This window comes from Schistocerca nitens, chromosome 6 (assembly GCF_023898315.1).
Source record: "Schistocerca nitens isolate TAMUIC-IGC-003100 chromosome 6, iqSchNite1.1, whole genome shotgun sequence".
In the NCBI taxonomy this organism is placed as follows: Eukaryota; Metazoa; Arthropoda; class Insecta; order Orthoptera; family Acrididae; genus Schistocerca; species Schistocerca nitens.
The window spans coordinates 538,284,289-538,300,589 of record NC_064619.1 but is presented as its reverse complement, the minus strand read 5'-3'; the positions used below and the strand labels follow the sequence as shown (position 1 = coordinate 538,300,589).

At 44.1% G+C, this 16,301-nt stretch overlaps 1 protein-coding gene across 1 annotated transcript in view; it reads right to left on the bottom strand.

Moving 5' to 3' along the window:
• LOC126263080 (uncharacterized) overlaps positions 1–16,301 on the bottom strand; it is a 303,789-nt gene that overhangs the window by 9,510 nt on the left and 277,978 nt on the right. The window contains exon 2 of the mRNA XM_049960071.1: positions 5,951–6,191. Within this exon, the coding sequence (XP_049816028.1) occupies positions 5,951–6,116 (166 nt within the window). The 5' untranslated portion in view covers positions 6,117–6,191. The remainder of the gene's footprint in view (positions 1–5,950; positions 6,192–16,301) is intronic.

The following is a 16,301-nucleotide window of genomic DNA, read 5'->3' as shown; positions in this document are numbered from 1 at the left end:
CCATGTCCGCAATATTCGCTGTGCAAGTTTTTGGTGATGCAAGCTGAATACGCTACAACAGCAACACGCTTTTACGTACATGCAATGTGTAGTCCTTAATATGAACATAACAGTTCAACCAGGAATAATAAGTAACGCCTGTCAACTCTTTGCTGTAGATAGCTGTGAAATTACGGTATAGAATCTCCTTACTTCACTGTTTCTTAAATGGTTGTTCTTCCAAATATAAAAATCACTTTCGTACAACGTCACTTAGTGGCATGAAATTGAAAGAAAAGTAGGTATGCGCCCTCCGCTTGTTATACGATATAATTATTCGATTGGAGGAATTATTAGCTACACAATTGAGTGAATAGGCATGAACATATGCTAAGTCATAGCACCAAAATTATTCACGATTTCTTTATTGCAGATTATAATTCGTGGGAAAAATATTATGAACGTTAAATCTGAATAACGGTATTACCACTTACTTGAAGTTAAGGACATTCAGTTCGAGCCTGCATTTCCAAAACATACGAGGGTTGAAACTCAAATAGTGGCAACTATTTATTCACAACCAATACAAAAGAATGACATGTTTGCACCTGTTTCTGTCCTTCAAAGTGGTCACCAGCGTTGTGCAGAACCCGTTGCCAGCTATGTGGAAGGCGTAGTATACCGTTAGCAGAGCCTGTTCTGTTGATGGAGCGAATGGAGCGGTCTAAAGTTATGGTGATTCTCGTGTACGACTGTGATGGTGTTATCCCAACGCATTACGTTCCTCCACGGCAGACCGTCAATGCACAGTATTACTGTTCCTTTTTGGAGCATCATCTGCGACCAGCTTTGTGAAAGAAGCGACGACACTTTCTGCTCAACCCACCCATCATTTTGCACGACAATGCCCGGGCGCATACAGCGCAAGCTGGGGCTGCTCTGTTCGGTCGATGGGCCTGGGAAGTACTGTACCATCCGCCATACTCCCCGGACTTAACTCCTCGTGACTGATTTGATTCCGAAGATGAAGGGACCCCTTCGTGGCTTTCGCTTCAGAACTGTTCCAGAGATTCGACAGGCAGTAGACCGCTAACGGTACACTACGCCTTCCACATCGCTGGCAACGGGTTCTACACAAAGCTGGTGAGTACTTTGGAGGACAGTAACAACTGCAAACATGTAACTCTTTTGTATCGGTTGTGATTAAATAGTTGCCACTATTGAAGTTTCAACCCTCGTGTATCACATACATAAGTTAGCTTAATTTAAGGTTTCTTTACACTCAGTTTCACAGCATCTGCTATTTTAAACATGATTAGTCCTGGGCTACAACATTTTGACAAAAGATAAGATTTATGTATGCATCACAACTGGCAGGATTCACGACTGGCTTCAGTTACTTTCCGATATCTTTAAGATTACGGAACAGCCACAATGGATTACACCACCTCTGATAGAAGAAGACTCTTTCGTCTTTTTGTTAGACCAAGTTTTTTATATGATAGAGACCAACATCCTTTATAGTCTTAAAAACATCCAGCAAGTTGTTGTCTAGTTACACTTGGTATGGAACCGTGACGCTTTGTGGTTTAATCCGATACTGGTTGTCTGATACTGGAAAGACTATGTACTTGAGATATTAAAGTAAGAACATAAAATGTAATTACATACGGAAATGGAACTATGATCCCAACAACTGAGCTTTCACCTTTCAGAAACAAAATATTTCTGTGGCTTTACGAAGAATTTGCGATTGGTTTGCTTACAGCTTTGGCAGTATCATAGTGAAACGCAGTTGTTTGGAATATTCTATCATAACATCGTTGCGTTATGCAACACGTTCAAATAATCAACTTACGATGCAAATAATAAAGCTGAGCATTGAAATTAACGAATGTAATGTGATAAACCTAAACAGACGATAATAACTGTGCATACATCTACATTCACATCTATAGAGTGGCAAACCACCGCGTAGATCATGGCAACGTGAACTACCCATTCTGCCACTTTTTGAGGCATCTTATCGTTCCTTTCACGTATGGAGTGCAGGAGGAATGACTGCTTACACGTATGCTACTCTAACCTTGTCTTTAAGATCCCTACAGGAATGGTACATATGGGGTATAACAAATACCTAGATTCATCGCTCTAAACTGGTTCTTGAAACTTAAGAAGTAGGTTTTCACGTGAGGGTTTGCATCTATTTTCTAGTGTGTACCCGATCAGGTTTTTTAGCATCTCCGTCACGCTCTCTCATGAGTCAAACCCGTGACCATTAGTGCAGCCTGTTTTTGTATTTGTACTGTTAGTCCTGTTGGGTAATCTCCTAAATACATGTTGCATTGTAGGATGGATAGGTTACAGGCGTAATATAACCATTCATTTACCAGAATCAGGCTGAATAGGCTACCCATTACAAAAGATTTGAGGTGCGCCGATCATATACAATTGATAGTTACAGAAAAGATACCAAACTAGAATTCATTTTAGAAACTCAAAGAAACCGAAGTTATACTGCGGTGCTCCTCATAAAACTTTCAACCAAGCAATTCCTGTGTGTTTTTGACTCTACAGTGTTCAGATAATGGGGGGTGATATCGACCAATTACTGTGCAACTTTTTACTAATTTGTCTAGGTAATTCGAGGGAGGAAAGTGTCTGCAATATTATACTTTACACTAAAGACAATTTACATCACAAAAAAATTTGCTTCTATAATTACAAGAAAGGACATCCGAGACATCGCAAAGTCATATTGCTTTATCTCATTTCGACCATTCAATTAATATAATGATAAAATTGGAAAAATACAAACACACATGGAGGATTACCGGCAGTCGTTCGTCATACACTCCTGGAAATGGAAAAAAGAACACATTGACACCGGTGTGTCAGACCCACCATACTTGCTCCGGACACTGCGAGAGGGCTGTACAAGCAATGATCACACGCACGGCACAGCGGACACACCAGGAACCGCGGTGTTGGCCGTCGAATGGCGCTAGCTGCGCAGCATTTGTGCACCGCCACCGTCAGTGTCAGCCTGTTTGCCGTGGCATACGGAGCTCCATCGCAGTCTTTAACACTGGTAGCATGCCGCGACAGCGTGGACGTGAACCGTATGTGCAGTTGACGGACTTTGAGCGAGGGCGTATAGTGGGCATGCGGGAGGCCGGGTGGACGTACCGCCGAATTGCTCAACACGTGGGGCGTGAGGTCTCCACAGTACATCGATGTTGTCGCCAGTGGTCGGCGGAAGGTGCACGTGCCCGTCGACCTGGGACCGGACCGCAGCGACGCACGGATGCACGCCAAGACCGTAGGATCCTACGCAGTGCCGTAGGGGACCGCACCGCCACTTCCCAGCAAATTAGGGACACTGTTGCTCCTGGGGTATCGGCGAGGACCATTCGCAACCGTCTCCATGAAGCTGGGCTACGGTCCCGCACACCGTTAGGCCGTCTTCCGCTCACGCCCCAACATCGTGCATCCCGCCTCCAGTGGTGTCGTGACAGGCGTGAATGGAGGGACGAATGGAGACGTGTCGTCTTCAGCGATGAGAGTCGCTTCTGCCTTGGTGCCAATGATGGTCGTATGCGTGTTTGGCGCCGTGCAGGTGAGCGCCAGAATCAGGACTGCATACGACCGAGGCACACAGGGCCAACACCCGGCCTCATGGTGTGGGGAGCGATCTCCTACACTGGCCGTACACCACTGGTGATCGTCGAGGGGACACTGAATAGTGCACGGTACATCCAAACCGTCATCGAACCCATCGTTCTATCATTCCTAGACCGGCAAGGGAACTTGCTGTTCCAACAGGACAATGCACGTCCGCATGTATCCCGTGCCACCCAACGTGCTCTAGAAGGTGTAAGTCAACTACCCTGGCCAGCAAGATCTCCGGATCTGTCCCCCATTGAGCATGTTTGGGACTGGATGAAGCGTCGTCTCACGCGGTCTGCACGTCCAGCACGAACGCTGGTCCAACTGAGGCGCCAGGTGGAAATGGCATGGCAAGCCGTTCCACAGGACTACATCCAGCATCTCTACGATCGTCTCCATGGGAGAATAGCAGCCTGCATTGCCGCGAAAGGTGGATATACACTGTACTAGTGCCGACATTGTGCATGCTCTGTTGCCTGTGTCTATGTGCCTGTGGTTCTGTCAGTGTGATCATGTGATGTATCTGACCCCAGGAATGTGTCAATAAAGTTTCCCCTTCCTGGGACAATGAATTCACGGTGTTCTTATTTCAATTTCCAGGAGTGTATATTGTTATGCCACCCCCGAGAAAATGTTCGAAGTATGTTAAGTGATACCGGTTCGCTGTGTAGTTTCCTCTAGCCACCGCACCAGTGGATTGCAGAATAATGACGAGGGCCACATCTTAGCTCCTTCACTGTCCAATTAGAGAATAGTCAGACCTTTCAGGGTATCCCAGAAGGCCTGATATATGACATGAACGATAATTCGAAGCAAAAAGGTGGAATAAACACGGCCTCTAAACTGCATACCTTAAGATTTACGAGCACTTGTTCGGGAGTTGAGATGTGTTTCACAGTGGAAAAGATGAGCAAGTGCTCGTAGCTCTTATGGTATGCATTTTAGAGGCCACGTTTACTAGACTTTTCTTCTTGTTTTGCTTCATACACACCTCCTCGCAAAAGATGAGAAGCAAAGAGATGGAAACAGAAGAGATTTGTTCCACGGTAACGGAGATGAAGAAGTGCTCATACCTCTGAAGCTATGCAATTTAGAAGCCATTGTTACTAGACTTTATCCTCATAATAACCGTTTCTGTCATATCTCTGAATACCGATCATTCCCCCCGACGCACCATTTGTAAACACCAAATTCAGTCTAAAGGAGACTGCCAATTATTTCCCTTTATGCAGGAACTTAATGTGCTCATGAATCACAAATGGACTGGACTGTCTAAGAGAAATTATTTCCCTTTATGCACGAACTTAATAGGCTCATGAATCACAAATGGACTGCACTGTCTAAGATAAAGGTTGTAAGTAGGCTGTTTAGGTTTTTATGTTGGTAACGCCATGTAGCGCTCTATATAAAAATCACTGACTGTGCTGTGTGCAGTCTGTGGCTGGTTTGCATTGTTGGAATTTGCTGTTGTAGTGTTGGTCAGTTGGCTGTTAACAGTGCGTAGCGTTGCGCAGTTGCAGGTGATTCGCCAGCAGTGGTGGACGCGGGGAGAGAGATGGCAGAATTTTAAGAGCGGACGATCTGGACGTGTGTCCGCCAAAAAGAGTAAATTTGTAATACTGGATATCATGAACTGATATATATATATATATATATATATATATATATATATATATATATATATATATATAATGACTTTTGAACACTATGAAGGTAAATACGTTGTTTGTTCTCTATCAAAATCTTTCATTTTCTGACTATGCCTATCAGTAGTTAGTGACTTCAGTAGTTAGAATCTTTTATTTAGCTGGCAGTACTGGCGCTCGCTGTATTGCAGTAGTTTGAGTAACTAAGATTTTTGTGAGTTAAGTGATTCATGAAAGGTATAGGTTATTGTTAGTCAGGGCCATTCTTTTGTAGGGATTATTGAAAGTCAGACTGCGTTCCGCTAAAAATATTGTGTGTCAGTTTAGTGATGATCAGAATAAGTAAAGAGAGTAATGTCTGAGTACGTTCAGTTTTGCTCAGCTGTTTGAAAAGCAAATAACGTAAGAGGTTTTCCAGCACAGTAATTCATAAAATTTTCTAAAGGGATGCTTCAAGGCAAACATGCGTTTCTGTTATTACATGAATTTCCGACAGCAAATACCCACCTCAAAGCATGAAAACGGTCTGCTGAAGACACTTGGGTCTGCAGATTGGTTTTGTTTAGCACTACAAAAGAAATTTAAAAAAGTTTCAGGCTGTAAGCAAATTCAACAAAACACGACGCACTATCGGCGAATGCCAGTGCTTTAGTCACCTGTGAAGAACTCACGGACCGCACCGCTGAAGTGGAAGCCGTTGTTCCCAGTGTCGCCCCCCGCTTCCGCCGGGCTGCTTGACCCAGTGTCAGTGTCGGCGGGGCGGCTCTCCACCAGGATGGCGAAGGCAGCCACGGCGAACAGGAGCAAGCAGCAGCGGGGCATGTCGCGGCTGCAGAGGCGGAAGCGCGGAAGATGCTGCCGCAGGCCGGCTCGTCGTCTTTATAGCCAGGCAGTGGCCTTCAGGCAAGACGCAACACTTTTTTACGGCACTTTATGGAAACGAAATTGAAGTACAATTTCCCTCTTTAATCTTCTCATACATCTGGCAAAAAATTCTTCAGAGCTCTTACAGACTTAGAAGTTAACACAATATACTTTGTCCTTCATGGTTTTTACCGCAGTTGTGCTGAAAAGAGCTACGGATGTAGAAATGTCTCTTTCTCTGAAATAAGCGATGGTACTGAAACATCAGATTCATTTATTTAACGGGTACAAAAAATTATTTCGATTTTGTCACGATTCGTTAATGAATCGCGTAATGTGCTTATTTAGGTACTGCAGATACACTTTTATTGTTCTGTCTGTCAACTATTTCATTTGAACTAGAAATAACAATTTCAGGTCTTAATAACAGAGTAATATAAAGAAAAAATGAAAACGCAACACCCAACACAAGGGACCATCGAATGGTTCCTTTCAAAAGTAATTACCGTACGTGGTAAGACATTTATCCCACTTGGAGATGATTTTCTGTCCAGTAGAACGCGGTCGGCCGCTCACGGATCCACATCCGCACCCACTCTTGCACTTCCTCGTCCAACTGAAATCGACGTCCACGCATGTCTCCTTTTCAGGCCTCTAAAGATGTGAAAACCACACGGTGAAACATCCGGGGTATACGGAGGGTGTCGCAGTGTTTTCCCGGTCAAATCGCTGAAGTGTGGTGTTCGTCTGATTGGCAGTGTAGGGGCGGGATTTATCGTGCAACAGGACGGTTCCTCCCGACAGCATTCCTGGGTGTTCTGGCTTTACAGTGTGTCGCAGTTTCTGCAAAATGTCTTCACATCTTGTCAGAAATGTCTTCATCTCTCTGAGCAAGGTTCCACGCTCGAGGAACTCGACGAGCATAACGTCCCTGCATCATCATAATTATCTTAGTGAAAGTTGAGAAAACGACTTTCGATTTCTTTGGTGGTGGAGATGTGGGATGTTTCCGCCGTTGGCCTCGGCCTTTTGGAACGCTATCGCGTGGAATCATCCTGTTGCGCGATAATGCCCACCCCACACCGCCAATCTGACGAAAGTCATACTTCAGCGATTTGGCTGGGTACCATTGCAACATCCTAAGTACAGTTCGGATGTTTCACCGTATGTTTTTCACATCTTTGGCGACCTGAAGAAGACATGCGTGGTTGTTGGTTTCAGTCGGACGAGGAATTGCAATAGTGGGCGCGGCTGTGGTTCCGTCAGCGGCCGACCACGTTCTACGAGACAGGAATTCATCGTTTCATCCTCTAGTAGGACAAATGCTTTAAGGGGGTAGGACGTGAAACGGGCAGACTTTGAGCAGGAGAGGCACCAAAGGACATTTTAATTTACACCATATATACTTTCACAAATAAATTCATAAAACTTTGTTAGCATGACCAGGAAGGATTCAGGATTCACACTCATAGCAGAGGAAGTTCAAAAACATAACAAAACAACTTTTTTTTACATGTGAAATTTCATCATTTTTTCACTTGGTATTGGCTGCATTTGTTGCTGTAGGTACACTTTTCTTCACAAGTAAGAGAGATTCTTCGATGAATTTTGCACAGCATACAAACCATACTTACAGGTGCATGAAACTCTATAATTTCCCAAATCTGTTAAAAACTGTGGTAAAAATTGAGATAGTTAACTATAAAATTCGAGTTTTCTCTAAACACGAAGTTTAAAACGTAACAGCCTATTCATTTTTCCATAGATTAAATAAATTCTAGAATTTCATACACCTGTAAGTATGGTTTGTAAGCTGTGCAAAATTCATTGAAGAATCTCTCTTACTTATGAAGAAAAGTGTTCCTATAGCAACAAATGCAGCCAACAGTAAGTGAAAAATATCAAATTTCACATTTAAAAAATATTATTTTTTCGTGTTTTTGAACTTCCACTGCTATGAGTGTGAATCCTGAATCCTTTCTGTACATGCTGACAAAGTTTTATGAATTTATTTGTAAAAGTATAGACAGTGCAAATTAAAATGTCCTACGGCGCCTCTCCTCGAAGTCGGCCCGTTTGACGTCCTACCCCCCTTAACGAGTGTGGTGATTACTTTTGAATGAAACAATTGCATGACCCCGTTATGGCTGGTCTTCGGTTTTCGTTTGACTGCCCTTCATGTGTATACCTTGTTCAGTATCAGACAGTGACTCAAATTCCCCACCCACTCCGAGTATCGATATGGAGGAAAGGTCAGAGATACGTGGGCTCCATACCACAGCCGCAGCTTGTTCCCGCGTAGTTCACCGCCACTGCCGCAATTGCCCGTTCACTGACGATAGGTTGCCTCTAAATACCGCAGAGCCGCACTTGTCCAGCAATAATAAGTGTTATCTGCAGCCTGTGATACACGCCATTGATATTAAAGTGATGGATCTTGCTTGTGTTTGCATGTTCCGATTCGGATCACTCCCGAGACTGATTGCACAAGCTTATGGCAAATCTCATAGCTATACTCCCAGGACTTTGCTTCTGGCTTGTCGTTCACTTTGTGAACTGTGCCGTCATCGATCACAAGGAACCACCTTTTTGCCCCAGCAGGGTCTGTGTCACCACCGATATGAATGCTCATAAACTGCATTCTACCGACTCAGAGCAGTATAGAAAAATGGCGATGAGGAGTTTCTCACTGTGCAGCTATTCAGTGTGAGGGGCATGGACCTGAGTTCCTAACGCCTTCACAGTATCAGTTTCAGCAGCAATATTAGCGGCAGGAACAGCAGTGGGAATTTTAACAATTACAGCAGGAACTGCAGTTACAACGACAGCGAGTCTGCAGCTCCAATATAGTCACTACCACCTCAAATCCTTGCTTACTTCGTCGAAGCAAGAGCTGTTGGGAGGTCTGTTAACGTAATTCTCTTCTTTACTACAGGGCAAGACAGACAACTGACACTGAATAGCAGAGTACGCTTTCCTGCCTTATAGTAATAAACTGCACAAAGAGGTGCAAAAATTTTGTTCTTCAGTACAAGGCAAGACAAATAACTGACCCTGAATAACAAGTACGCTTTTCCTGCCTTATAGTAATAAACTGCTCAAAGAGGTGGAAAAACCATACCCACTCTCAGACCCCAGCAGCTTGAGCTTTTCTGATATTTGTGGTCTACTGACTGTCCATTACGCTCAGAAAACCCACAGAGGGGCAACTAGGTTTCAGTTTAATTAACTTGTTAAGCAACGTAATCTAACATACGCCCCGAGGGAGCCTGACTTATAAGTGAGTTATTCCTGGGAACAGTGTGGCATATTGTACACAGAATCATAAATTTGTGATGTTGTTAAAGATCTTCCTACTGATAGTAACATTGTGTGAAGGTTTATGAGTAGATGTGCTAATAACTGTCAGTGTATACAAAATAACAACACCAGTGCAAGCGGCGTTTCACAATGCCTCTGTTACCGACATTTTCGGTAGTAGTCGGCACAGTGTTCAGTGATGAACTAATTACAACCTATTAAGACCATCATCCACTTTACAGAGCACCTCATTGTCCAGTAGTTCGATGAAGCGGTATTCAGTAGTGAGAGCAGTAGTTAGTAATGCATAACCCTCGCGGTTGACAGACGAGCAGAAAGCACAAGCAATTTGTTCGTCGTCAGTGTATCCCAAAGTGAGCAGAAGTTCATATGAAAATTTATTCTCCATCGTTGTCAAAGAGCCCCATAAAAGTTCAATCAGTTTGTGTCTTGGCTGTGGCTGAAGGTATCAACGACGTTACCGCCTGTTCCCGGACACCACCTACTTCGCATGCAACAGATTCAGTCATCTACGAACAACAGTCATCAGCACGTTGTACACTATCATGCCGGTGACAAGAAAAGCACCACAAAGTATGCAGATGCTCGTGCCGCAGGTGGAAATTAAAGTCCAGCTGACATATACAGCTGTGTCTCGCTTTGGCTCTGAGCACTATGGGACTTAACAGCTATGGTCATCAGTCCCCTAGAACTTAGAACTACTTAAACCTAACTAACCTAAGGACATCACACAACACCCAGCCATCACGAGGCAGAGAAAATCCCTGACCCCGCCGGGAATCGAACCCGGGAACCCGGGCGTGGGAAGCGAGAACGCTACCGCACGACCACGAGATGCGGGCTGTGTCTCGCTTTAACGTGGACACACACTAGTGCATCAGTTCCTCACTGCTGCGGTATCCTCTATTCATAGTGGTGACTTACAATGGACAGTTGATCCCGGATGTGGGGCGGTAGCGTTCTCGCTTCCCACGTCCGGGTTCCCGGGTTCGATTCCCGGCGGGGTCAGGGATTTTCTCTGCCTCGTGATGACTGGGTGTTGTGTGCTGTCCTTAGGTTAGTTAGGTTTAAGTAGTTCTAAGTTCTAGGGGACTGATGACCATCGATGTTAAGTCCCATAGTGCTCAGAGCCATTTGAACCGGATGTGGGGTCATATTGTAGTCCAAGCTAAGTATAAATATGTATCTAAGCAACTAAGCCTGATATTAATAAACCCTTGGACAACTACTAACATGAAACTTCCTGGCAGATTAAAACTGTGTGCCCGACCGAGAATCGAACTCGGGACCTTTGCCTTTCGCGGGCAAGTGCTCTACTATCTGAGCTACCGAAGCACGACTCACGCCTGGTACTCACTTCTGCCAGTATCTCGTCTCCTACCTTCCAAACTTTACAGAAGCTCTCCGGTGAACCTTGCAGAACTAGCACTCCTGAAAGAAAGGATATAGCGGAGACATGGCTTAGCCACAGCCTGGGGGATGTTTCCAGATGTCGGTCGATTCTCGGTCGGGCACACAGTTTTAATCTGCCAGGAAGTTTCATATCAGCGCACACTCCGCTCCAGAGTGAAAATCTCATTCTGGAAACTACTAACATTTTTGCTTAGACGCCATTGTGCTTGTTTCCAAAATCAAGACCATCTTCTTGTTTCAACAGCAATTCCATTAAAGGAACTTGGTGAGTTATGCGCGCAATGTAACAAATTATTTGAAACTATTGAGGAGATCGCACAGCCAGTGTAGGGGGTATTTTTATATCTAATATTCACTTAAAGTTTCGTCTGCAATGTTCACCTACATGGACATATGTGGTGGATAGGTCCGTCGCTGCAGCAAAGGCAGTTTGTTCCTGTGGAAGGTGCTGACAAGCAATTCATTTTGCATCGGTGTGAGTAGCCAATAGGGAGAATGGGAGAAAAATCACGTGCTGGATGCTGGCCGATGTTAGAGCATTGGATCAGAATTTGACAAGCTCTTTGACAGTGGCTTTCAACTAACATAAAAAATCTGTCTTATTCCCCTTACATGTCGATCTTTTTCTGATACTAAGGCTAACGTCCTTTAGTGATTGCTTTTAATGACCAATGGCCCCGCAGGTCGACCTGGGCACATCCCTACATACACTGTCGGAGAAGAACATCCTTTTAGAGGTTTCCAGTTCACTCAAGATTTATCGTTGCAACAGTGCTGTCGGAGTGCATTAAATGATTACATTTGCGGATTAGTAGCACGAGGAGTTCTGAAGGATCAGGTAGACCCATGCTTAGACACCCATAATAGTACGTGGTGTGGTTTCAACGGGCGGCAGTGCAGGCACTGACTCTGGCATCCAGTCATTCGTACAGATGGTGAACATTGTCCTGGAATACGTTATGCCACGCCTTCTCGACTTTTTCATGTTGTTCTGTAAGTGTCATAGGTTGACGAGCAGCACGAAGCACTTCTTATTCCATCATAACCCGCACGTGTTCGATTGGAGACACGTTCGGAGATGGTGCTGGCCAGAGCAGTTGCTGTACGTCTTGTGCAGCACGTTGAGATTCACGGACAGTGTATGTGGGCGAGCATCACCCTGTTGGAGCAAAGCATCGCCTTCCTGTTGCAAGAACGGCAAAAGAACGCGACTAACAACCGTCTGCACGTACATAGCGCTGGTTAGCGTCCACCCCAGAAGCAGCAAAGGTCAACGAGGGTTGTGGCTCATCGCACCCCAGAACACAAGGCCTGGGTGGGGCCCGTGCGTCTTAGATGGTTGCCCTCTACGAGACAGTGTCCACCAGGTCTACGTCATCCATGCAAATGAACATCAATTGCGAGCAGGCAGAACTGCGGCGTGAGTGGAAGACCGGCTAAAAGTGCGCATGCCCTTAGTCCTGCTGCTAATAACGGGTTCGCTACAGATAGTGTAGACATGACTGGGTTCACAAGCCCTCTTATCTGTGTTGTGGCTGCTGTACGATTTGCCACTGCTGCTCTTACAATACGACGGTCCTGGCACACGTTTGTGCTATGTGGATGTTCAGAACCTCATCAATGAGTGTGAGAATCCACGAGTGCTCAACTATTCCTGCATAGTTGCCCAACTGGTGCAGCCTCCCACTTAGGTGGCAGTTCTCCGAAAGGACCATCCCCCACTTGCAAGGCCACAGTTTCACCCCTTTGAAACATTCTCAGCTGGCTGTAGGGAAACGAGTGCATCTCTGTGGCGTGGTTGCCTACTTGCTTCACATGTTTGCACCACACTGAGCCTTCTGCTTGTGAGCGTTCCCTATTAATGGTTAGACACAGATGGCGATCTGGTAGCTATGCCACTACGCTATCTGTTCGCGGACGACTTTGAAACCATTATAAGTACATCTACTATCACCCAAGTGGCATATGCCGTCATCGGCTCAAAATCCAGGTGTACAAATTTTTTGTAGCTGCAGATTTTATCTAAGGAATATATGAAGTTACAGTTTAATTAACTCTTATTTGATGTAGTTTCCCTCAGATGCCCACATCCTTCACTATCGTGACAACGAGCCACACTGACCCTGGAGAATCTGTTGACAGGAGTGAGATTCTTCCACCTTTCGGTCTGTAACGGAGGCTGTAATTTCGTGACAACGTTTCATTTTAATTACGTGTCAGAAGTCAGTCGGGCTATGCAACATTAGTTGGTACACAGAATGCAACCCCACGCCTACAGCATGCCATCACATGCCGTCTGCCAGTGGGTTCAGCACATTCCACAAAACCACACCCATTTGGCCTTGTTCGTGGCAGTCCCACCAAGTTGCAGCAATGGTTGTCACACGAGCTGTCAACACTTACCCCATCATCGTCACCTCAACGTCTAGACGACTGTTCTAAGTGTCCCTAAAGCACCTCTTTACAGCTGCTGACCTGTCCAACCCGGAATGCAAGGATGCAACAGCCATCAGTGAATAGGTTTTTTATGTTGATTGGTTTGTAGATACCGAGTCTAATGGAAAACGCTTATAGCTGTACTCACCTTATGTCTGAAGTTGTTTATTAGAAGACATTTAATGTCAGTCTCCAGAAGCTCACGCTTTTGAGTATGTGGACTGACGAACATGGATTCTCCGAACTGTGGATTATGTTCATTCCTTTTTCATTCTTTCCGGCATCACACTCGATTTTAAACACTCCATTGTTTCTATTATGTGATATCGCTTTCAGATATCCGTTGCAAACTGTTTCAGAGTATCTCCACGGACATTTGATAAAAGGGTTCTAAAGTAACTCAAAATTAAAGATAAAGTTAGTGCTCTCAGAAATATTTTTGACCTCACTGGTATAAGACAGGCTTTAGCTGAGCAAAATCACAACGTCTCGCATTGGCTAAACGGTCAAACACTTTAGACTGGGAGAGTTTCTGAATTGCGTGATTATTGTAAGAGAAAAACTGTCTGTGATCCCCTTGAATCTGGTGATGTTCTTCCCTGCACGGCTAATGCGCATAGGCTACCTCCAAAGAGGCACATTTTTCATTACAGAGTGACAAATTTAAGAATGTTTACACAATCTTCTGCAAGCACTAAATCGCATCTTGCATCCAAAACAAGAAACATGTGAGTGTCAAGAAGTGCATAAGTCACATTAAACCTTGTTGGAAGCGCGTTTTTGTTGCAGAGTCAGAAGAGACGCAATGTAGACTTCTAGGAACTGAAAAAAAGCCGCATTGTTCAGTACTTAAAATCAGCCGTACCACTGGCTCTCGCGATCCCGGTATGCTTGCACATTACTGGCGAAGAAAAAGTATACGGTCAACTACACAATATCATAAACGTGATGTCTTCGCCAACGGTGCAAATCCCGAGATGCTTCAGTACTAATTTTGATTACAATGAAATATGTGCATTAATTTTTTATGACGTTGATGATACTTTTGTCGTTTTATGATGCTTTAATAGTTTTTTGATAATGATGATGATAACTATATTGACAAAGGAGTTTATGAAGTTCTTATTACCAGTTAATGAGCGTATGGCTTTGGTGGCCGGGAGGCCCCTCGCGGGGCGGTTCGGCCGCCACTCCACAAGTTCTTTAAAGCCACTACGGCGACTTGCGAGTGAATGAGGATGAAATGATGAAAGACACACAACACCCAGTCACCTCGAGGCACAGAAAATCCCTAACCCCGCCGGGAATCGAAACCGGGACCCCGTGCGCGGGAAGCGAGAACGCTACCGCAAGACCACGAGCCGAGGACCTATTATAAGTTGAAATCGAACTTTCTACTTATTTCTTCCACAAGCAAGTGATGCCAACGCTTAGAGTGAGTTTTTACAATAGAACAATACATATTAACTAAGAAACTAGAGCCAGTAATAATTGTTTTTAAAGATGTGTTTTATGCATGTAATCTGTGACCTCATAATCAATGAACTTGCTGGTACACTGTTTATTTTGTTAATTTAACTGTCTTGTTAATCCTCTTGAATTGGAATTGAAAATACAGACTGATTCCCCTGCCCTACCGCTGTCGTTTTATGCAACCCACAGTGTAATATCTGGCCTTCAAAAGCATACGAGAGATTATAATATTATCTCGCTCCCTATGCACACACTATTAATCTTACGAAACAAGTTGAAGAGGATGTTTCTCACAGGAAATTTCATGCAGTTAAGTTTTCTACTATTATACGTTTTCGCTAGGGTCTATAGTTTTCGAGTTATTCAAGAAAAACGTACGAATGTGACGTTCGAGCGCACCGGCACTCCCACACTCACCTCCACCAGTCAGGATTCCTAGTATGTTGTTCACGGCACTCTCTCCTAGCACCGTACAAAAAATTACTACTGCCAGAAGTATTTCTCACGTCAGACATTTGGTCTTCATTGGCAGGTTTTACAATGGCAGTGACTTAGTCGAGAACTTAGAAATTGTAAAACTGACGTTTGTGTAAATTTTACCTAATAGTTTTGTGAGTTTTAACTCATAAAATAAACAGTTACGTCGTATTCGTTAGCATTCTGACTACGAAATTGCTATGCTTGTAAGGATAAGTTTGTGTCGAATTGTCAACGTAATTAATTTTAGAGTAACGTTTACAAGAGCTGTTTTTGTTTTATCACCCTCACAGGCACGCTGACATGAGTAACGTTAACGAAATAGCCGACTTGTGTCGTAATAGCCCAATCAACAGAGACCAAAAATGGTTGTATATCGGGAATAGTTCGTGCAGTCGGAAATTTTTGTACAGTGTTAAGAGGGAGTGCTACGAACAACGTGCTGAAAATTCCGAGTGCTGAGGTATGAGTGTGGAGGTGGAGGTGCATTTGAAAGTCACCTTCCTATGTTTTTCTTGAATAACTCGAAAATCACGACCTCCAGTGAAAACGCATTCCAGTACAAAATTCAGGCACATTAAATTTCCTACATAAAAGGAACCTGTTCGTTTCTTCCGTAGGACTAATCACACGTAGAGAGAAAGAGAATACGAAAATCTCTCACACGATTTTTAAAGGCCAGATATAAGATTTTGGGTTGCATAGAACGACAGTGGTAGAGGCAGATAAGTCACCCTGTAGAAGCTTTGTGTAAATTCTTTCTAAGAAGTGTGATGATTCTATGATTCAAAATATGTAATGCCAATCGCATACAGAACGTTATTACTGCACTGCATGAAACAGTATTTGTTTGTAAACATTTAACTTTCACGTAAGTTTCAAGTATTTTAAATCTTAGGAGGTGTACTGTTTATATTTTCTCTGCAGAAGAGACCTGTGTGCAATGCATTTTACACTATTAAGCCCTAGAAGCCCAGTCTGTCTATGCCAATCTCATTCATGTTAGCTAGCTATTGTGTGGAG